This window comes from Propithecus coquereli, unplaced genomic scaffold (genome assembly GCF_000956105.1).
Source record: "Propithecus coquereli isolate 6110/MARCELLA unplaced genomic scaffold, Pcoq_1.0 Scaffold59, whole genome shotgun sequence".
In the NCBI taxonomy this organism is placed as follows: Eukaryota; Metazoa; Chordata; class Mammalia; order Primates; family Indriidae; genus Propithecus; species Propithecus coquereli.
Genome location: NW_012151840.1, coordinates 4,123,799 through 4,146,523, shown reverse-complemented (window position 1 = coordinate 4,146,523; position 22,725 = coordinate 4,123,799). Strand labels below are relative to the sequence as shown.

Here is a 22,725-nt window from a genome sequence, read left to right as displayed (position 1 = left end):
GGCCAAAATCTATGTTTTTTAAGTGAAGATATGTTGGACACTCACAACATGCCAGACATTGCTTTACACAGACCCTCACTTAATTCTCAAAACAGCCCTGTGGGTTGGATGCTAATAGTATGCCCGTTTTGCAGATGAAGAAAATGAGTTAGAGAGGTTAAGTAATTTTTTATTAATACATAATAATTGTACATATCTATGGCGCACATGTGATATTTTGATACATCCATATGTAATGATCAAATCAGGATAATTAGGATATTCATCACCTCAAACATTTACATTTCTTTGTGTTGAGAATATTTCAAATCTTCTCTTCTTGCTATTTTGAAATAGACAATAAATTATTGTTAACTATAATCACGCTATTGTGCTATTGAACACTAGAACTTAATTCTTCTATCTAACTGTACTTTTGTACCGATTAACCAACGTCTCTTTATTCCTGCCCCCCTCTACCTTTTCCAGCCTCTGGCAACTATCATTCTACTCTCTACCTCCATGAAATCATCTTTTTTAGTTCCCACATATGAGTGACAACACATGATGTTCGTCTTTCTGCCTGACTTATTTCGCTTAACATAATCTCCACCCTTGCTGCTGTAAATGACAGGATTTCATTCTTTAGGAAGTCAAATTGTCCCTGTTTGCAGACAACATGATCTTGTACAGAGAAAATCCTAAAAGCTCCACCAAGAAACTCTTAGAAGTAATGAACAAATTCAGTAAGTTTTAGGATACAAAATTAACATACAAGAATCAATAGTGTTTCTATACACCACAAACAAACTGGCAGAAAAACAAATTAAGAAAACAATCTCCTTTACAATAGTTACCAAAAAAAAAAAGCTAGAAATAAATTTAATCAAGGAGGTGAAAGATCTCTACAAGAAAAACTATAGAACACTGATAAGAAGTCACAAAAAAAATGAAAATACATCCCATGTTCATGGATTAGAAGAATTAATATTGTGAAAATGACCATGCTACCAAAAGCAATCTACAGATCCGATGCAATCCCTATCAAAATACCAATGACATTCTTCACAGAAGTTTAAAAAACAACTCTAAAATTCATATGGAATCACAGAAGACCCTGAATAGCCAAAGTAATTCTGAGCAAAAAGAACAAAGCTGGAAGCATCATACCACCTGACCTCAAAATATACTATAAAGCTATAGTAACCAAAACAACATGATACTGGCATAAAAACAGACACATGGACCAATGGAACAGAATAGAGAAGCCAGAAATAAATTCATGTATTTACAGCCAACTGATTTTTGACAAAAGAGCCAAGAACATTCTTTGCAAAGGGACAGTCTGTCCAATAAATGGTGCTGGGAAAACCAGATATAGATGGTAAATATAGATGATCTTATATCAGACCCTGATTTTTATCCAGTTCTTTTCCTTAAAAAGTCAATTCTTGATTAACCTTTTAAAAAATTCTTTTTAAAAGAATTTAAAGCTCAGGGACAGAAAGTAACACCAACTAAGAAGATGGCATGGCTGCCTTCCCAGAGTTTAGAATCAAATGGGTTGAGACAGCTTCCTAAATAAGAGAGAGCTCACTTGATGTGAAAGGGGAAGAAGATGCTAAGAAACAGTCAGACTAAGACTAGCTAGCCCAGGTTCCACGCCGGGATGGGCTCCATGCACACCAGGGCTGTTCGAGGGCACCCACGCCCAGCTCTGTGTCCTTGGGCAAGCCCTTGACCTCTGTGGGCCTGTTTCTTCATTTGTGGGACCATCACACTGGTCTCATTTAGTTCCCAGAGTTGTTATGAGGCTCAACTGAGAGAATATGTGAAAAAGTGCTTGAAAACAGTCAAGGGCACTCTTTAAATTTTTTCTTCTTTTGCCCTTATCCACCCACCATAGATGTGGATCATTCAGCCCAGCCCAGCTGGCACGAACTTGAACACTTGTATCCAGTCCAGAGCCAGGCTTCAGGGGTTCTAGCCACTGGACAGCAGGTATCTCCTAGAGGGACAAAGAGACCGTCCTCTCTCTGTCCTGACAAATGGCCACCTGGTGGAGAAGCCGTGCACTCCAGCTTTTCCTCCCAAGGGAGCTCCTCTCAGCCCACTGAGCACTGCCTCTCAGCCTGTGCCACCCAACAAGGCTGCAGGGGGAACCAGGGAGTGAACACGCAGCAAGCGTCAAGAACATTTCCTGGCATCACTTGGGTTAGTCCTTTCTTCCCCATTCAACAGGAACTCCCGGAGGCCTGGACTGTGCAGGAGGGCTGAGGCTCAGGGCAGAAAGGGGGAGTCAAAGTATGTGAAACTGCTCTGTAGGATACCAGAGTGGTGCATACAGGTCGTTATGCATTTGTCAAAACCCATAGCATGTACAACACCAAGAGTGAACTCTAACGCAAACCGCGGGGTTTTGTTAATTATCAATATTGGCTCATCAATTCTAACAAATGTACCACATTAATACAAGATGTAAATAATAAGGCAACTGGGAAAGGAAGGGGAGTATATGGTAATCCTATACTTTTTGCTCAATTTTTCCATAAACCTAAAACTGCACCCCCACATAGTCTGTTCATTTAGAAAAAAAAAATACTGCTGCATCTAAAGTCACTGTGTACAAAAAGTAATAGAATACTACAGAAGAAGCAAATTTTTCAAATAAATTTTGAGCCAAATTGATACAAATTCACTTTCACTACTCCCTCTGTAAAATTAAAATTCTGTGACAATGGTGGGAAACCTAGAACATTTGAAAGAAAATTGAACTAGTAAAAACGCAAACTGATTCTAACTCCCAAACTCAACTAGAAATAAATATGTACTCTAAAGTACAAGATAAAATTTCAAGAGCATTTAACTGAGTGTGATAATGTAAACGTCCTGAAAAAAGCCTATTAAGATAAATTTAAGTTTTCATAATTCAGACTAACTATGGTTTAAATTGGTAAATCTGGGTAAAGGGTGCATGGGAGTTTCTAGAATTATACTTACAACTTTTCTGTAAATTTGAATTTATATCAAACTAAATTACATCCAATTGAAATTAAAACAAAATTTAAATTTATGCCACAAGAAAGTATTCATGGCAATCAAAATGACTCTCTTAGTCACACCCAGGAAGTGGGGAGGGGAACACCAGCAGCACACAGTGGCGTAGAGTGACCAGATGGGTCAGGATGGCAGCCCGCCAAGTTAGCCCAGAGCCTGGCTCTGGGGGCAGGCGGTTAATATGAGTGTCCTTCCCTCGCTGAGACACCTTGTCTAAAGCCACCATTTCCGAGGGGGAAATGAGCTCCCAGGTATGTAAGGAGAGAGAAAAAGAGGGTGAAGTCACTTTAGAGGATGCGGTGCTCTGGGTCTGAAAGAATTCCATCCTGGAGATGTGGAGAGACCTCATTGCTGAAGCCTCAGATCAGCTTTTGCCTCTGAGCAGTCAGGAGGAGGGGGGGGCACAGGTTCTTTCATCAGCAAACATTTATTGGCTCTTTGCTATCTGCTGGTCACTGTCTGGGCAGGCAAAGGGGAGGCAGCCAGGAACAAGACAAACACAGCCCCTGCCCTCATTGAGCTTGCAGTCTGGAAGGGGACTTGCTCCTGGTAAGGAGGGGCTGGAGGAGGGAGTGCCCGGGAAGCAGAAGCATTGCTTCTTGTTTTAACAGAGTAGGTTGCCAGCTCCTCAGTTTCAGCAAATGGAATGTCAACTTCAAGCTCTTACATATTTACGGAGGCTAAGGAGGCAGAAAGGGAGACCTCCTCCTAAGTTGTTTTGGGATGCCAATCTCATCACTGGAACAGAAGATTGATTTTCAAAAAAGATTCTAGGGTTTTCAGGAAGGGAGAGACCAATACCGCTACACCTTCCCTTCATGTTCCCATCACGCTCCCTGAACTAGGCAGCTATTATACGAAGAGCTAGGAAGTTGGGCCAGGGTAAACACGACCTGTGAAGCAGGTTTACTGTGCCCCGGCCACTTTACCACGTGCATGAATCCGGTGAGACGACACTCACACAAGTTTAAGCAAAGTTTATTACTCACAGAGAGGCATCTAGAGCTAAAGTTCATGGCAAGTTGGTCCCCCAGGGCTCAGGAAAGCTGCCCTCAGTGGATGGAGTCTCATCTGTGCATGCCCCATGTGACACCCAAACTGAAGGACCCCAAAAATCACTCTGCCCTTTATTTTATATCTCGGGAGTGACTGGGATTGCTGAGCCAGCCCAGGCCACAGCAGAACCTGTCCTACAATCCACCCCCCAACCCAGATACCCCCTTAGCGAAGCTAGTTTATTTCATATGCCTACGACCTCCCTGGATCTGGAGGCAAAGGTTCCTCTCTGAGATCCATGTAACACCTTGACCGACACAGTCTCAGTGCAACATTGTAGAGCCATAGCCAGAGTACATTTCACTAGGCCCAGGAGGACCACTGCCACAAGCAGGACGGTCAGGCCTGCCCAGAGCAGTGGCCTAGCCCAGGATCCCAGCCTTCAGGGAAGAAGTTGCTAAAGAAGTCAAAGAAGGGCCCTTCAGATGGCCCCGCTGTTCGCACCCAGCGGGGTGGGCCTACTTCTGGATCTCTCCCACCTCGTCTCTACAATACCTGAGGAGGGGTCTACCCAGGTACAGCTGGAGGTGCTGGCAATAACCAAATGCCACCCTGTTCTGCCAGCAGATAACCAGGGCTGTCAGTTATTCATCACCACCTTAGCTAGTGAGTTCAGTGAGTCTTGTGGGTCCTAACTAGCCCGGGTGTTAGCATTAGTTATCTCCCACACGGTCAATGACAAGTTGGGTACCATTTTTCCCAGGACATGTATGCCTGTGCCGGGTATGAGGACACAGACAGCAGAATGGAACCAGCTGTCGGTTTGTCTTCCTGGCAGAGAGTCTCAGAGAGTCCCTGCAACGTCACAAGTGGAAGCCCTTTCAGTTTAGAGTCATTTTGCACAAACGCTTGGGGATATCAAATTCCCAAACAGCATGCCCCATCTGAGGGTGCCAGGTATTCTATAGTGTTGTACACGCACAAAGAATAGATAAGCCGGGAGAATGTGTGTGACTTTGGTCAGGAAGCAGTCATTGTAAGAGTCTCTAGTCCAATTGTACAAAGCCCTTGTCTGATTTAGCCATGAGTTAGGTGGCAGGGTAAAGCTACATGATGTACATACTTTCCCGTACTACTGGCAATGTTTAAAATCTGTCTGTTTTTATGTCTGTGTTCTAGGTAACCCGCACTAAGGGTGTCACTCTCCAATCAAAACCACTGATGGCTGTTGGGATCCCCCCAACCTCCGATGGGCAGTGGGCCACAGATGAACTATTCAAGTCTGGAAATACCCAGAATACATGGGTGGCAGACTCAGCAATGCTTCAGATCACATAAGAACCTCAAAGCTCCTAAGACTGGAAGGAAGCCTTCTCCACCCTGGGAGGGAGGGGAATTGTTACTGGGGAAACTCCTAAGAGTTTCAGGAAACTTCAACCCCTAAGAGTTTAAGGAAGTCAAAATGCCAAGCCTCATCCTCTGCATGTGGGAAAATTATCGTTGCCTGGAGGATTGCTCACACCAGGAAAAAAATCACAGTACTGCAGGCCCTGCAGCAGGTCTGGGGGTCCGAGATAGAGGAGAGGGGTCTGAGAGGGAAGTTCACCTGCACTTGCTCTCCCTACTCCTCTGCAGGGGTGAGGAGAGAGGGTCAGAAAGGCAGGCAAAGGAAGGGCTGGTGCATCCACACCCAGGGTGGAAAAGCTGCCAGAAAGGAGTACTTTCGTGTCTTAATCAGAGTCTGCGGGCATCTAATCCCAGCCCTGCCGCTGGCCAGATTAGTAAACCTTGTCAAGTTTCTTAATATCTCTGAGTCTCCTCATATGCAAAATGGAAATAGTAATTACCTCTGTCATAGGGTTGTTATGAGAAGTTATGATAAATTACCACAATGTCTCAAGCTAAACAGCAAAATTATCAACAAGCATGGCGGGCCCATGCCAGAATTTTTGTTTTAATTCGTTAATAAGAGAATCAGCAAGGAAATTTTTTTAAAAAACTGATTTGAAGAATATTTGAGAATATCTAAAAACAGTCAGGAAAGGAATGCCTAAGTAAGATTCTTAAGTTAGACATATGAATCTTTTGACTTTTAACAGGGTGATACAAACTATATCAGTTTTGTTTTTAACGTATTGACCAGGTTGTAAAACTATATTGCCTTATCCAGCAGGTGTAAGCTGTCTACTTCTTTATCTGTTGTGAATTGTTAAGCAAACATACTTTACCAACAACCACTTTTCTCAAAAATGTCAGATGAGGACAAGTAACAAGAACCTGCTTTTATTGAGATGGACTCCAGCATGAAATCAAAAATATATGCAACTGCCGTTTTATCTTTTTCCAGATTTGAGATGATTTATTTTCTTTCACACTGACACACAGCTGGAGCCCGAAACATGTTGGTAGCTTTCCCTCCCCTCTTCAGTCCATTTGCATTCAGACTGAATTCCCACACTCAGGAGCCAGAAGACGGGCTGGGATATGGACCCAGCCAAGATGGCTCTGGGTCCCAAGTGGAGCGACATAGGGGAGAGTCTTTTTTCCATTGGAACAAGCTCTTTTGCTCCCCTGCTAGAAATCAATTGCCTGATTCCAGACCCTCTCCCTGCCTTTTAGGACCTTTGTCACAATGACTAGGAACACAGCCGAAGTCGGAGCCTTGGGTGGAGAACCTGGAAGGAGAAGCGAGATTTCAAACAAGTCACCCTTACAGGCCCCGGAAATCGGAGTGGCCGGATCTGCCTCAATTGGTGAGCCAAGGTCTCCTGTGTAGGCTCAAATGTTGCATGTGATTTCCTGCTAAACTACTTGTTTCTTAACTTCCCACTCCACTGTTCTTCTTTTTAGCTGGGGAAACAGGAAACCAAATCACCTTGCTCTGGGCCACAGTCCTGTCTGACTCTGCCCAGTAGTTCCTGTAATGGGCACAGTCTTATATGTAAATGATAATCTCCAAGCCTGCCTCCTCCAGGAAGCTTCCAAGGACTGCCTCCCTCACCGCTCCTGTTCCCCAGACTGCCAGTGACAGCTGGGCCACCTCCCCTGCCCAACCATGATCCCGGAAATCAAGTGTTGGTGGCTCGGCATTGACCCAATTCTTCACAACCAGTGGCCCATCACTCCCAGTGAAACGCCAAAGGGTGCTCTGGGCCACTTTCCCCACGGCCCCTCTGGGTGGGCTCAGAGAAAGAGACTCATTGGACTTTCAACTAAAGGCAAACAGAATTAATAATAGTAATTCTTCGCTAAACAATCTGTTAGCAGCACATTGGTGTATTTTTAAGGGGGACCCAAGGCACTAGGGTGTGTTGGCCCCCACCCGTACTCTGACACACAAACACACAAACACATATACCCACCGCCGTCACCACCACTACCAATGTGGACAACTGAGAGGCAGAATCGGGGTGCTCTCTCCTTTTGTGAATTCCTTTATTATCTTTTCCCATTACATCCCTTAAATGTTGAGCGAGACCTGAGATGTGGCTTGGCAAACCCTGGAAATTTTCCCATCTCTTTTTGCCTGGGCCACCACATCTGGGCCAGCTGCTCACCTTTGGACTACGTGCCTGAGGAAATCATAGCAGGATCACTGGGGTGCCTCTCAGGGCTGCATAATCCCCATTCCTGCAATGTGGAGAGCGTGTTCCATGCTCCTGACTTAGGTGGGAGCTTTGAGGGATGGACAAAGATTATCCTTTAGCAAAACTGAGAAGAAAGCAATTTAATCCCTGGGCCTTCCTACTTGCCCCAGCAGAAGCCCATCTCCATATTCCGATGCCTAGATCCCCCCATCCCGTTTTAGATCCCAATCTTAACTTTCAGCGGCTGCCAGCCATTTCCACCAGTATGTTAGCAGATAATAAAACTGGCTGGTAATTAAAGTTTTGGTGAATGAGGGTTTAAACTGCTACCTTTCACATCTGCACTACAATGTTTATAGCAGCACAATTCACAATTGCAAAGATGTAGAAACAACCCAGGTGCCCATCAATACATGAGTGGATTAATAAAATGTGGTATATGTATACCATGGAGTACTATTCAGCTATAAGAAACAATGGTGATCTAGCAGCACCTCTTGTATTCTCCTGGATAGAGCTGGAACCCATTCTACTAAGTGAAGTATCACAAGAATGGAAAAACAAGCACCACATGTACTCACCATCAAATTGGTATTAACTGATCAACACTTAAGTGCACATATAGTAGTAACATTCATTGGGTGTCAGGCAGATGGGAGGGGGGAGGAGGGGATGGGTATATTCACACCTATTGGGTGCAGTGTGCACCATCTGGGCACTGGACACACCTGAAGCTCTGACTCAGATGGGGCAAGGGCAATATACATAACCTGAATATTTATACCCCCGTAATATGTTGAAATAAAAAAAAAGAAAAGCTGAAAATATTAAAACAAATTGGATGAAGAGAAAACTAAAATGTAGGAGAAGATAAATGGAAGTTCAATATAAAAAAACAGGAATGAAGGCCTTAAATAGATCACAAATTCATAAAAAGGAAAAATAATATTTTTATACAAAAGAATTTGTAAATTTGGTCTTTACAAATGTGAACAAAAAAAACAATGTTAACATCGTATTCTATATTCACTAATAATTCAGTGTTTTTAAATTCTTTTTATTCAAAATCAAAACATTATATAATAAACTTATGCAGATTTATTTGTTTAAAATTAAAAAATAAACTGCTACCTTTCCCTGTTCATGTGCATTTTAATATGATTAAATTCTACCACAAACAAAAGCCTAGTGATCTGAAGTGTGTTGTCTTCAGCACTGAAAGCCAGTTAATCTAAGTGGCATTTTGTTAATGGTGGGGGAAGGATTTGCTTCTCCTAAAATCCTGAAAAATTGGAGCCCCTCCTCTTCTCTTCTTGGGCACGAAGCACACCTGGCTTCTCCAAAGAACACTTCACTCTCACCCCGTAGTTGGGCTCCTCTCTTCAGCCCATGTTCCTGGGGTCCCAGACACAATAATTATCCCAAAGAGGGTGGAAGGCTCCCTGCTGTGTTTATGTAGTGGCTCAGGGCCTTGTGCAGTGCACAGGGACCCTGAGCAGACTTTATCTCCCAGGGCACAGTGCACCCCAGCTTCACAGAGCAGGGGAGCCGTGGAGGGGTGTGGGCAGCAGGGCAGGAACTGATTTAGCCTTTGGTGACCATGTCCCCACAAAGATCCACCCACCCATCCAAAACAACAACAACAACAACAACAGAAATTCTCCACATTAACCATTACTAAATACTAGCACCCAGGACAAGTGTTCTTAACCTTTTTGAGGTCTTTGGACCCTTTTGAGACTCTGGTGGAAACCATGAGGGAATGTTCCTATATGCACACTCTGGAATGACGCATTCAACTTCAATTCCATTTTGGAGATATACAGACAGACAAGTGAAGAATCCTGGTTTAGTGATTCTGGCAATAGCCCCCTACCCTATTCCCCATCATTAACACCGTTGCCCCAGCACTCAAGTGTAGGCAACATGGAAACCCAGTTTGGGGGTTAGGTTCTAGTCAGAGGTGCCCATTCATCCTCTGGCCTTCCCATTTTACCAGGGCCTTGGAAAAATCCACAGATGTAATGATTGGGAAGCTATTTTAGATAATTCAGTGATCACAAGAGCATAGAATCCCACAGGACAGCATTTGAGTAACTGATCCTTTGAGTTTTATTAATGTTTTGATCTATCTGTCCATTCCTTTATTACTTAATCGAGTTGAGAGATTGGGAGTGCAGAGAGAGGGAAAGCTCCAAAATCCTTGAGAACAAAGTATAGGTGTGGGGCCAGGGGGCTATCCTAGCTTTACTTAATATAGGACTCTAAGCATTGTCCGCCTAGTCGCACCACACACAGAATCAGTTTGTCTCTGCGTGTCTCTCTCTCATGCACACACACACATACACACTCCTATGTAGTTATCACCCTAATTTCCCAAGAGCCACATCTAAGACATTTAGCCACATCTAAAATTTAGCTTAGAGAACAGTATCAGTTTTCCTTACAGCACCTTGTTCCCAGATAACCTGTTTGGGAACTACTAGTAAAATCATTGGCTATAATGTCATGGACTTTTCAGAATCCTTAAGTCCTAGAACCAGGGACTCAGGACTGTGGAGCTGGAGGGGACTCAAGAATAGTTTGGGGAGAGTGCAGGGTGGAGACCAGATGAGGGGTGAAGAATGGAAGGCTCGTGAGAGTGGGGATGGGGACGCCGGAAGTTTCTTTTTCTTCCTTTTGGTTTTCCAACCTCCCTTCTCCCCCAGGAAGCTAATCCCACAAGAGAAAGGCAAGAGACTAAGAGAGGCCTGAGGTATCGATCACTTTATTATTCTACAGTTACATGTCCAGGGGCCCAGCCCCTGGGCCCAGCCCCTGGGCCCAGTTGCTCTGCTACACTTTGTGGATGTCTTCATGGGCCGCCACGCCTAACTTTATCACAAACATGAGGAACTCCTGGAAGTTGATTGCACCATCGCTATTGATATCCAACTCTTTGAACCAGGTGTTTGCATCCTTTTTCTGTCAAGGTTGAGGAGGAAGAAGCCAGAGTGTAAAGATCTCAGAGAGAGCTGAGGCATGGCCATCTACAGCGGGCAGCTTGGAGGACCAGTGACTCAGGGCACCATCAGAGCCAGGCAGAGAGCCCCAACCATGCCCAGCCTCCCCATGCCCTCACCTTCATATACTGAGGACACTCGGTTTCCAGCAATTGCTTTAGGTCATCGATGTAGATGGCGTGGTAATTCCCCTGCCGCAAGGAGTATTTGTGGTATACGTCAATGAATGAGTCCAAGGCATTTTCCAGGTCGGTCAGCATGGTGCCCAAGGAGTTGCTGCACCTGAAAGAAAGAACCACATGGGAATCCCATGACAGGGACGCTGTATTTGCCCAGGGCAGAGTAAAGGCTAAGGGGACACTCGGAGGGTGCCTACCCCGAGTGATAGCTTTGTTCTGGCCTGTGCCACCCAAATAATCAAACCCAGCAGATGGCTATAGCTCTGATGGGAAGGGTGGGATGATAGGGGTACAGGTGTGGGAGGCAGCGAAGTCCACACACACACACACACACACACACACGTACGTATGCACACACAACTCTTCTGCAGCCCCACTCTCTCCTTGAGAAGGGCCCAGCTTGGGAAACAAATGTGCCTGCACCCCCTGGAAAGTGCTAGAGAACTCCACTCCTTCCTTATCCCTGTCTCACTCCGCTTCTCCAGGAGAACAGGATCTTTGCTCCAGACCTCCTTGGGCCATCTCTTTCCTCAGGGCTGCTTCACTTCCCCAACCCTCCCCAAAGAAAGCCCAAAGTGTGGCACAGACCTGGCCAGTCCCACTTACCAGGTCTCCTGAAAGTCAGTTGACAAAAGACATGCAGGGCTGAGTGTCAGCTCCCTTTTATAGCGGGTAGGCTTGGCCAGCTGCCCACAGCCTCAGGCCATTCAGAGACAGCTACTCCTTTTCAGAGTTGCTACAGCCTCTGGTTTCTCAACCAGGTAAATGTGGCAATCATGGCACACAGTGAAAATTTCTGATGGGTGGGGAGGTGAGGGCAGTGGAAAGAGGAAGGCATTTGCTAGGCAGTAGCGCCCAGCAGGAGAGACCAGGAAAAGAACGTGGGCGGCACTCCTTTTCTTGGCAGCTGGTATCCACTCCCTTGGTCCGGCCAGACTCCCACTCCTGAGCCCTCCCCACTGTTGCTGTTGCTAATCCTGTGCATTTGTGGCCAGTCCATATACCTCCGAAATGGAGTTGAAGTTGAATACATGATCTTGAGTGTGTGCATATAAGACACACATGTGCCTCCATGGCTTCCAACAGAATCTTAAAAGGGTCCAAAGACTTCAAAAAAGGTTAAGAACACTTGTCCTCGCTGCCGGTTTTTAGTAATGATTAATGTGGAGAATTTCTGTTGTTGTTTTGGGTGGGTGGGTGGATCTTTGTGGGGACATGGTCACCAAAGGCTAAATCAGTTCCTGCCCTGCTGCCCACACCCCTCCACGGCTCCCCTGCTCTGTGAAGCTGGGGTGCACTGTGCCCTGGGAGATAAAGTCTGCTCAGGGTCCCTGTGCACTGCACAAGGCCCTGAGCCACTACATAAACACAGCAGGGAGCCTTCCACCCTCTTTGGGATAATTATTGTGTCTGGGACCCCAGGAACATGGGCTGAAGAGAGGAGCCCAACTCTAGGGTGTGGGTGGGGTGTTCTCTGGAGAAGCCAGGTGTGCTTCATGCCCAAGAAGAGAAGAGGAGGGGCTCCAATTTTTCAGGATTTTAGGAGGAGCAAATCCTTCCCTCACCATTAACAAAATGCCACTCAGATTAACTGGCTTCCAATCCTGAAAATTTGTCATATATTTCCCATTTCTCATGTTACAAAGAAAAAATTTGTAAATTGTATACCTGATAAGGGATTAATATTCAGAATATAATAGAACTTCTACAACTCGAAAACAAAAATAGCCAAACAACCCAACCAATAAATGAGCAAAGGACTTCAACAGACATTTTTCCAAAGAAGATATACAGATGGCCAATTAGCACATGAAAAGATGCTCACCATCACCAATCACTAGGAAAACACAAATCAAAACCACAATGAGATACCACCTCACACCTATTAGGATGACTACTATCAAAAAAAAAACTAGAAAATATCAAATGTTGGTGAGGACATAGAGAAATTGGAAGCCTCACGCACTGTTGGTGGGAATATAAAATTGTGCCACTGCTGTGGAAAACCGTATGGCAGTTCCTCAATAAATAAACAGAATCACCATATGATCCAGAAATTCCTCTTCTGAGTATATAACCAAAAGAATTGAAAGCAGGGATTCAAACAGATATTTGTACACCCATGTTCATAGCAGCGTTATTCACAACAGCCAGAAGGTAGATGCAACCCAAGTGTCCAACGACAGATGAATGGATAAATAAAATGTGGTGTATACATGCAATGAAATATTATTCAGCCTTAAAAAAGTAAGGAAATTCTGGCAGATGCTACAACATGGATGAACTTTGGGAGCACTATGCTAAGTAAAATTAGCCAATCACAAAAAGACAAATAGCGTATGATTCCACTTATATGAGGTTCTTAAAGTAATACCTTCATGGAGACAGAAAGTAGAATGATGGTTGTCAGAGTCTAGGGGGAGAGATAAATGAGGAGTTGTTATTTAATGGGTACAGAGTTTCAGTTTTGTAAGATAAAAAGAGTTTTGGAGATTGGTTGCACAACAATGTGAATGTACTTAACACTAGTGACTGTACACCTAGAAATGGTTAAGATGGCAAATTTTATGTTATGTGTATTTTACCATAATTTTAAAACATTTTTAATTCTTAAATGTTTTCACCTAAAAAAAATCTACTTCATAGTGTTGTTCTGAGGATTTATAACAGATGCAAAATATTTATGATGTGTGGACTTTTTTACTTTTTTGTTTAATGTCAAGACTTTTGATATACTATGGGCTTTTTCTAATGTGTATTATATTTTAATAAAAGTTTACACAAAAAATATGTGCAGTGCTTGAGGCGGTGCCTGAGCATGCGCAGTAACACTGCGGAGTGTGAGCCGTGATCCGGGCCGGCCTGCGCCCCGCTCTCCGGACCGTGGGCCTTCGGGAGCCAGCACAGGACCCAGCACACACACAGCAACGACCACGATCAATAATCAGGACAAATCATGGCAAAGTCATAGCTAGTGTTTATTGCATATTTACCACGTGCCAGGAACTATTTTACTTTGTGCTTTACTTTCATCGATCCATTTAATTCTCACAATAATCCTGGGAGGTAAGTACTATTATAATTCTCATTGTACACCTGAGGAAACTGAGGCCCACAGAGACTCAACACTCAGTGCATCACATGATTGAGGTGACTCGTGATGTGATGTGACAGCATCCACTTCCTGTCCCTGCCTGGAATGCCTCTTTGTCCCGGTAAGGCCCTCCTCATCCTTCCTGGTCCAGCTGGGGCACCACCTGCCCCAAGTCCATCCCTGATGCTCCCCCCCCACACACCAATACAGAGTTAATTCTCTCGCTGTCCATCACAGCATCTGCCCTGCTATACTGCAATTCACCTGTTTATTATCTGTCTTTTCTTTGGGACATAGAGCCCCTTTAGAAAAGAAATCACATTTACTTCCACACCCCTAGGGTGCGGCACCTACTAGGTGCCCAGTTAGTACTCATTGAGGGGAAAAAGGAATGCAAAATGAACTTTTGGGCTTTCCCTTATCCAGTGCGGAAATTCCCCTTATCACACCCAGCCACCTTAAATCATTTTTGGAAGAAGGCAGGGTATAACTCATTAACCAAATGCAGTCTAGCTTCCTTGACAAGAGGTGAATCAGCCTCTAGTGGGAAAATAGGGCTGTTCCTGACATATAATGTAACAAGTTTTCAACCAATGATCAGCCCTCGGTTCGTACTTACTATTCACCAGGCACCATCCTGCATGACCTGGCATAACAGCACCTTACCCCATTACATTTAAGTGTGTTTACATCCACTGACTCACTTGATATGCCCAGACACCTTGTGAAGTGGACAATACAGTTATCTCTATTTGACAGATGGGAAAACTGAGGCATGTGGAGTTACTCAAAGTCCTTCGTCAGCTCCACTGAAGGAGACTAAAGGCAGTCATGAGTGATGACTTCCTGCCAGCATCGTTTGCTGGCTAACCAGTGAGATCATCAAACGTTGCCCCCAGAAGCACTCCCCCTGGGCAGGAAGACTTGGGTGCTTTGGGGAGAGCAGGAGCCGGACTGAGCTGATCTCGCAGAAGACGGGTGTCAGGAATTGGGTAAGCGTGTTGGGGGAAAGGCAGAGTCTGTCATCAGCTTGATGGACATGGGGCAACCTATGGGGAGCGGAACCTGGTCATGTTTACAGGAAAGGGCTCAGTCCCCAGGTGTGTCCCAACAGCCCTGACCAGGCCCAGCCCTGAGGCTGAGGAAATGAGGACAGAGCAGGCAGAGCTGGTGGAGAAATCCTCAGGAAGGGGCAGGAGGGAGGTTAGGAGGACTCAGGTTGGGCGGTCTTGCTTAGTTCTCAAAGCCTGTGCACCCCAACACTCTTCAGGGGAGACAGGCAGGATGATTTTTCCCCTAGGCCTTGAGGAAGAGTGGCCCAAGTAACCCAGGTGACTGTCTTCATGCCTCTTCATGCATCACGGGCCCCAGAGGACGGAGCATAGATCTAGGTGGCCCATTCCAATCCCACAGGCCCCCATCCTGCATTCCTTCCTCAAACACCTGCTGAGGATGTGCAGACAGGTGCAGGGATGCTGAGACCCTGCCTTGGTGGAGGACACACAGTAAAACACAACTGCAGTGCAGCAGAACGTGTGCCTCTGCAGTGGACGGTTCAGAGGGAAATGGAGGCAGAAGTCTCCCAGAGCAGGGGAGGGCCTGGCTGAGTCTGAAAAGCCAGCGTGGGGACTGGTGAGTGTGCCGGGACAGCAGGCCGGCCAGAGAGCAGCAGGGGCAAACCCTGCTTCAGAGCCTGGCCGGTGAGAAACGACGTCTCCCAGGCTCAGCTCCCCAGGGCCATGCACCGTGTTTGGCACACAGACCCAGGCAGGGAGGGAACCAGACCAAGTTCCTTAAATGGCCCTCCGGTCACATGCATAGGTGAGCAATGCCATGGTCTCCCATCATTCATTTAAAATGCATCATTTCATGGCAATAAGCTGAGGACACCGGTTCCCAGACAAAGCCTCTGAAAAGTCAACCCACCAAGGTGGGCTCTGGCAGTACCTGAAGGCAGGAAGACCCTCCCTAGGGATTCTGTGTCAGACTCCTGGGCTCCCAGGAAGAGGGAGAGCAAAACGACACTGAGAGGGGCAGGGGCAGGTGTCAGATGGGAGGGCTCAGGGACCAGAGGAGGACTTGGATCCTCGAGGCACAAATAGCCCTGAGTCAGGAGCAACTCCCACCTCCATCATCGTGAGGTGTTAGTAAACACCAGCCCCAACGCTTCTCTCCTCTCGGAAGCCTTCCTGGGTCACCTGTCACCCAGGTTCCTCATCACTCTTCCCATGACAGGTGTCTGCGGTTCTGCCCGGCTGGATTGTCGGCTTTGCCCTTGTCTTGGTCTCTGACTCAGCCGGCACAAAACCCTGTGCACAACCCTCCCTGGCGGACCGGCTGCCTGCCCCGGCTCCTGCCATCCCTGAGTCAGAGTCAGTCACCGGCGTCACAGTTCCCTCGGTCACCAATGCCTGAAACCTGGACCTCAGCCTGCCGCCAGGGCCTGGGCTTCAAGTTCTCCCTTCGCTGGTGCCTGCCCCGCTCTGCCCCTCCACCCCTACCCCGCTGTCTCTGCGAGAGCCGTCCACCTGGTCTTTGCAGCCCTGCCCTGCTGTGTCGCCGTGTCCTCTGTGGCCCTAGCTAGTTTCTGAAAGCCCAGAGCCGACCCCATGGCGCACCGTGTTTGGCACACAGACCCAGGGACCCTCCCTGTCCTCACCCACCCTGGATCCTGTTACCTAAAAGATAAAGTCCAAACTCCAATGCCCAGCTTTCAAGGACTTCCCGGAGTCTGGTCCTAAGCCACCCATTCAATCTGATTTTGTGCTATTCCTCCCATGAACGCTAATTTCCAAGCAAACTTTCTGTTGCCCCTGGATAAACAGCATGAATTTCTACTATTGTTCCCTCTCCTTGAAATGGGCCTCTCCCCCAGTCCTGGTCCCCTACTGGGTCCAGGCCCATCTTTGTACACTGATTCCTTGGGACTCTCCTTCAGCTTGGGGACACTGTCAGAAACCGGTCCATGTCCAGTGCTCCCCTGCCCTCCCTCAGGGCTCACATCCCATCAGGTGCGTGGAGTGAGTGATCAGTAGCGTCACTAGCGAGGCCTGGCTTTCTTATCTCCCCAGGAGAAGAAACTCTTCCCTTTCAGACCGAAAGCTGAGGGCACAGGCTGTCTCCTCCCTCAGACAGGGGCTCCCTAGAGGCAGGGGCTGCATCTCTCCCACCAGACAGAGGGGTCCCTGGACATAGGGGCTGTGTCCCCCACCTGAAATGGATGTTCCCCAGGCTAGGGACCAAACCGCCTCTTTCTGAACCTGTAGGAAATGCCCAGAACCATGAACAAAGACCCAGAAATATTTATGAAATTGCTTTATTCTCTCCCACACAGCTGTGCTTCCCACAGACATGTACACACACACAGGGACACACAGCAGAGTTCTCCATTCAGCTGCCCACAGCCAGCTCATGCCTGCTCCTGGGGTCGGGCTCCAGAGGGCAGGAGGCAGCCTGAACGTCCTCTAATAGAGGCTGTGCCGGGCGCAGTGGTGGGCGCACAGCTGCCGGTGGTACTGCAGGTGGTAGTCCTTCACCAGCTTGCCCAAGACGTAGAGGAACTCGTCGAAGCAGATCTGATTGTCCTTGTTCTTGTCTGCTGCCCGGAACAACTCCGAGATGTAGTACGGCTCCTTCCGGCCCTGAGGAGTGGACAGGGGTCAACCACGCACGCGCCCAGGCACACAGCCCACCTGCCATCTGCTGGGATGGAGGGGCAACGCGGCATGGCCCCGCCCACCAGGGCGTGCAGGAAACGACGCCTCGCTCCACTGGTCCGTGACTGGGACACCGCACGCTGCGAAGTCTCGAGAGACAGAGGGGTGGCGAGTGCCTCAGGGCACTGGACCTGGAGCAGTGTGGGTGCGGACGGAGGAGGCAGCCTGGGCACCACTCCCTGCTTAACTGTCTCCAGTCCCAGCGGCCCGGCATCCCCAACACCCTTGACACCCGCGTCAGTGGCTGTTTCCAGCCCAGCACGAGCTCCCGGGAGAACACCCCCGTTGGGGCTTCCTGAAGGCAGGCGGCCTTCCCCCTCCGCAGCGGGAGCTCCCCAAGAGCAGGGTCTGCCTGCCCCTCGCCTCTGCATTCCAGCACCAGTGCGGGGCCAGCACCAGCACCAGGCAGGGTCCGAGGTCTGTGTGTGTGCACGTGCCTAGGAACCGTGTGTGGCGCTTTGCCTGTCACCTACACAGAGTGCAGAGTAGGGGAGGGACAAGGCCGTGGGCCCTGGGGCCATCCCTGATGTGCCCTGAGGGCCGAAGATTGGCCACTGGAGGTGGGAGGACAGCGTGAAGGAGGCAGGGCCAGGGCAGAGGCAGGTGGGCACGGGGCACGCTGGGCAGCGGAAGGGGTGGGGGCGGGGGCAGGTCCCAGCAGGATTCGGCTGCCGGGTTGTCCAGTGTGGAGCCCTGGGTGGCATCTGAGGCAGGCAGCTGTGCAGCTGTGAGCAGCTGCAGACCAGTAGGGCAGCCACTTTGTCCCCATGGGCAGGTTTGCAGCCTCCCTCTCCCCTACTGCCCACCACCACCACCCGTTCCTGGGACCTCCTCTCCTCCACAAAGCTGCTAAACCAGAGACGAGCTGGAGGCTTCCCTCACTCAGCCTGCCCTCCCCTGGCTGCTATCGTGCCCAGGTGTCTGTCCCTGAGGGCCCTGTACTGGGAGGGGCTGTGAGCCCCATGAGGCAGGCTTGGGCGGTCCTGGCACCGTTTGCCCTGGAAAGGACAAGGCTTCCTGGAAACACACCTAACCACAGTTAGTCCCCTCGCTACAGTCACACTCCCTCCCTCCCTAGAGTCACACTCCAGTAAACAGAGGCAAGACTGTCTCCTGCGATGCTTCCCAAAGTTGGGAGGAGAGATGGGAAGTGGCCAAAGGAGAACATTTTCCTGGAATGGAGTGGCGTTGAGTTGGGGGGTGGACCTGAAGTCCTCTGGAGTCACAGTCCAGAGACCGAGGGCATGGGACAGGGGGCAGAGGGCAGCACCCCAGACGCACCTGTGGGCCTTGCAGTCCCCAAGGAACCCAGTAACCACGTGTCTGGGCTGATGACAGAGGAGATGGGCAGGGCCTGGAAGCTATGTTTCCTTCTCCTCCTGGGTTGGGTGGCCACTGAAGCTACACTATCCCCCAAGGCAAGGGCCTGAGGGCCAGGCCGGTGCTAGCCCAGAAGGGACCGAGCTCAAAGGGCTGGGTGGTGGCAGAGGGTTGGGGCAGAGACAACCAGAGGGGCCTGTGGGCAGAGGGGAGGTTTGGGGCCGGCACTCAGGAGGCAGGATGGGCAGTGGAAGGAACAGTTTTGGGGTTAAGACGGAGTTCCAGGGATTAGCTATGCTTGGCTGGAGTGGGGCCAGGGAGGGATGAGAAATAAAGCTGGACAGGGACCCATCTCCTCCTCTGGCCACAAATCCTGCCCTTGAGCACTTCCTCACTCCTCCTCTGCCCTGAATGGAAGACTCTTCTAGGAGATAGCTTCCTCTGCCTAACACCCTCACCACTCACAGAACTAACCCTACACCAGCGCCCTGGGCCAAGACCCTACGCACCATGCTCTCCATGAAGCGGGGAACGTTGTCCATGAGCAGGGCCTTAAACTCCTCCAGGGACAGTGTCTCCACGTCACCTTCCCGGGCTGCATATTGGTGGTAGCAGTGGATGATTTGGAAGAGGGATTCTTCCACTGGCGTGTCTGTCATGACAGCTGGGCCCCAGCCCAGGGCAGGGGGCAGATCTGGGGATGCAGGGGTGGAGCAGCTGGGAACAGTGGAGAATCTGGGAGGAGTGAGCAGTACCTTATTTGGACCAGCCCACAGCAGATGGGTGCTTCCTCCAAGAACCTTCTGCCCTCTTGTTCCTGCTCACATTCCCGCTCCTTGTCTCGGGTCCGCTCTCTGCACTCCGTTTGATCCCTTGCAGACTTGACTCAGGGTCTCTGCCCTGCCAGAAGCTTTCCTGCAAAATCTCAAGGCAGGATCTGTCCCTTTGCTGGGACCAAGGGCCTCCTGGGCACCAGAGCTGCATCCTCCTTCCCTCCCACCTACTCTCAGCTTAGCAGTTACTTGAGGCCAGAAATGAGGAACAACTAAAGACTCTTGAAAGCAAGACAATATTTACGTTGTTTCCAACTGGAATATTTTTAAAATCCTCGAAAGGGCAGAATCCCCACGAATATAAGCTGTTTTGTGCCACACACAGAATATTAAAATCATTATTCTGCCCAGAAAACCCAGCCCTGTTTGTGTTGTCATTGTCGCCGTATTTCCCAGTTGAACGTACAGAGAACGCGTGGGTTGCCACCTTTGCTCCTACCTCTCTGTGCGGCCCTCTCTAAAAGGAGGAGACAGGCCATCAGCACCATCCCTTCGGCCCTAAGATCCCGTGGTCCTCCCAGAGGCTCCGTGCAGCACCCGCCTGTCGCTCTGATGCCTGTGGCCCCCTCCCCGCTCCCTATGGCGATGAGAGCCCGTTTTCAGGAGTGACGTCAGCTGTCCTCCCCGGGTGCTGTGCAGCAGAATCACCACCGCTGCTTCCACCTCTTACAGAGCCAGCCCCACGCCAGGGGAAGCACCTTATACACGTTATCCCACTTCATCCTCACAATGGCTTTAAGAGGTGGGCATCATTACCCGCTATTCTTGAGGGGGGAACGAAACCCAGAGAGGTTAAGTAGTTCCCCAGGATCACACCACTGATCCACCTGGTGCTTGACTCAAACCGTGTCTTTGGGAATAGGCCCAAAACATGCTTTTAATTTAGGGTTCTAAACCCCTTTTGGGCCACAGTTGTGCTTTGGGGACACCCATCTACACTGTACACATTCTCCAAAACAGGTAAACTGCCCCTCTCTGTTGTCTACAACCTGCAAAGACCCAGCACAGCCCATCCTGCCCGCACAGTTCTCTGGAGAGAGGCACTGACCTGTTGCTGGCGGGACAAGGATCCCAACCCACAAATCCAGCTTCCGGTTGATCCTGGAGACTTCCTGACGCTCAGGCGGGGGCAGCTGTGCGAGCTGGGAACCCACCACCAAGCCTCACATCCAACCCTTCCTCGGTGCCTCCAACGATGGCAGCCAGGGCTGTGTGACTCTTCTCGGTTCTTCAGCAGCAGGACTGAGCCTTAATTGCATTCCTGAGATGACATCACAACATGTACTTGCTAAGATTAACTCACCTAATTTCAACCCACCTTCCCCCAGAATCACAAAAGGTCACATTATCCATCTTCTGGCCTCAGAGCTCCAGCTCCAGGGCTTGGGTGGGGTCAGACACATCTTAAATACACCTTCCTGGGATGTCTTCCCTAAATTAGTGAACCCTCAAAGTCCACAGTCATGGAGCGTATTCATTCATTTATTCATTCAACAAATATCCTTGACTACCTACAGCGCACCAGGCCTTCTGCAAGCATTGTGAGTGAGACACAGGCCACCTCATTGGGTGGGGACAAGTGAGGGGACAGTCACACATTGTCACACTACACTGTGGACACTAACCAAATGGTACCAAACAGGGTGCTCCAGGCACCCAGGAAGGAGCATCTCTTGCCTGGATTGTTGAGAAAGACTTTCTTAGGGAGGGGATATTGGAGTTGGGACTTGAAGAAGAGTTTTGAGTTGCAAGGAGGAATGGAAGGCCAGGCACCCCAAACAGAGGAAACTGAATGGGCAAAGGCCAGGGGTATGAAAGAGCGAGGCCCACTCAGGGGATGGAGCCCACAGGGTGCATCGTGAGCAGTTAGAAGGAACAAGGGGGCAGGATGGAGACAAAATGAGAAGACCCTGTGTGCCAAACTAGAGCTGCAACTTTATCCTGTGCATGGAAAGAAGCTAATAGAGGGTTTTTTCATCAGTTGGGTGATGGGTGGGAGGTGAAAGAGCAGTGGTAGAACCAGCTTTGTTCATAATGACAACTGCAACATGGTAGCAAACCTGCTCTGAGGGGTGCCAGACCTATAAGCCTGGCCCCCCTACAGGTGCCACCTGGGCATTTGAGTGACAGGGACTCCCCTACCCCATCTCACCCCAACACAAGCCTACTCCCAGCGACCTTTTCCACCTGACCCTATCTCACCCCTGGCAGCTCCCCGGGAGTGGCCCCACAGGCTGATGTGTGAGTCTCCCAGAAGGGGGCGCCAGAGGACAGGTAATTGAACCAGAGACTACGTCTAGGCATCCCTGAAGGTTTGAGAGAAAATAGTCTGTAGATACCTAAGCCAACACCTTCTCCAGTTTGCTGGGTGAGCCCTCATCTACCCAACATAATGATTTCCCCAGCAAACAAGGGGTTCATCAATACACTTTCATGTTTCTAAACCAAAAACATGGCTCGAATTTCTAAAAAGTAAAACCATTTAGCGCTGCCAAGCTAAAGCCACTGATAATTTTATTGAATATCTTTGATCCAGCCATCATTCCCCTGGCCATTTATCCCAAAAATTTAATTAGGCAGATGTTAAAAGCAATAATCAGGAAAATGTTCATCACTGCAATATCTATAACCAAGGAACGAAAGTAAAACCCAGACCTTCAAGGTTGAAACCATCTAATTAACAAATTTGGTACACCAATAGGATTCAGTCTTGGACAATTGCAGGATGATAATTTGTCACTCAGAAGAAACTCCACTTCCGACCTATGGCTGGTGGGGGAGGGGTCAGGTGGCACTCCTCTTCCTCCCGCCCCCCACCTTCATTCGCTCCGGGACAAAACAACCCCCCACACCATGCCAACGCCCAGTGACGAGTCCTTCCACAGCTGTGCTGGAACCACCCCTTTTACTCGATGTCATGCTGTGGACATCGCACATGCTGAATCAATGCTAGCCTCATTTT

The 22,725-nt window shown here is 48.7% G+C and overlaps 2 protein-coding genes across 2 annotated transcripts; both read right to left on the bottom strand.

Annotated features, from left to right (window-relative positions):
- Nucleotides 1-10,374: 10,374 nt before the first annotated feature.
- On the bottom strand, nt 10,375-11,450 carry S100A8 (S100 calcium binding protein A8). The gene is made up of 3 exons (XM_012658624.1): nt 11,407-11,450; nt 10,741-10,903; nt 10,375-10,583 (listed from the first exon to the last, which is right to left on the bottom strand). Exons 2-3 carry the CDS (start codon nt 10,879-10,881, stop codon nt 10,455-10,457), a joined length of 270 nt encoding a protein of 89 aa, XP_012514078.1. The 5' UTR covers nt 10,882-10,903; nt 11,407-11,450; the 3' UTR covers nt 10,375-10,454.
- Nucleotides 11,451-17,358: 5,908 nt separating this feature from the next.
- On the bottom strand, nt 17,359-19,589 carry LOC105821845 (protein S100-A15A). Its single transcript, XM_012658645.1, has 2 exons — nt 19,440-19,589; nt 17,359-17,535 (listed from the first exon to the last, which is right to left on the bottom strand). The coding sequence occupies exons 1-2, from the start codon at nt 19,587-19,589 to the stop codon at nt 17,359-17,361; spliced, it is 327 nt and encodes a 108-aa protein (XP_012514099.1).
- Between the last annotated feature and the right edge of the window lie 3,136 nt (nt 19,590-22,725).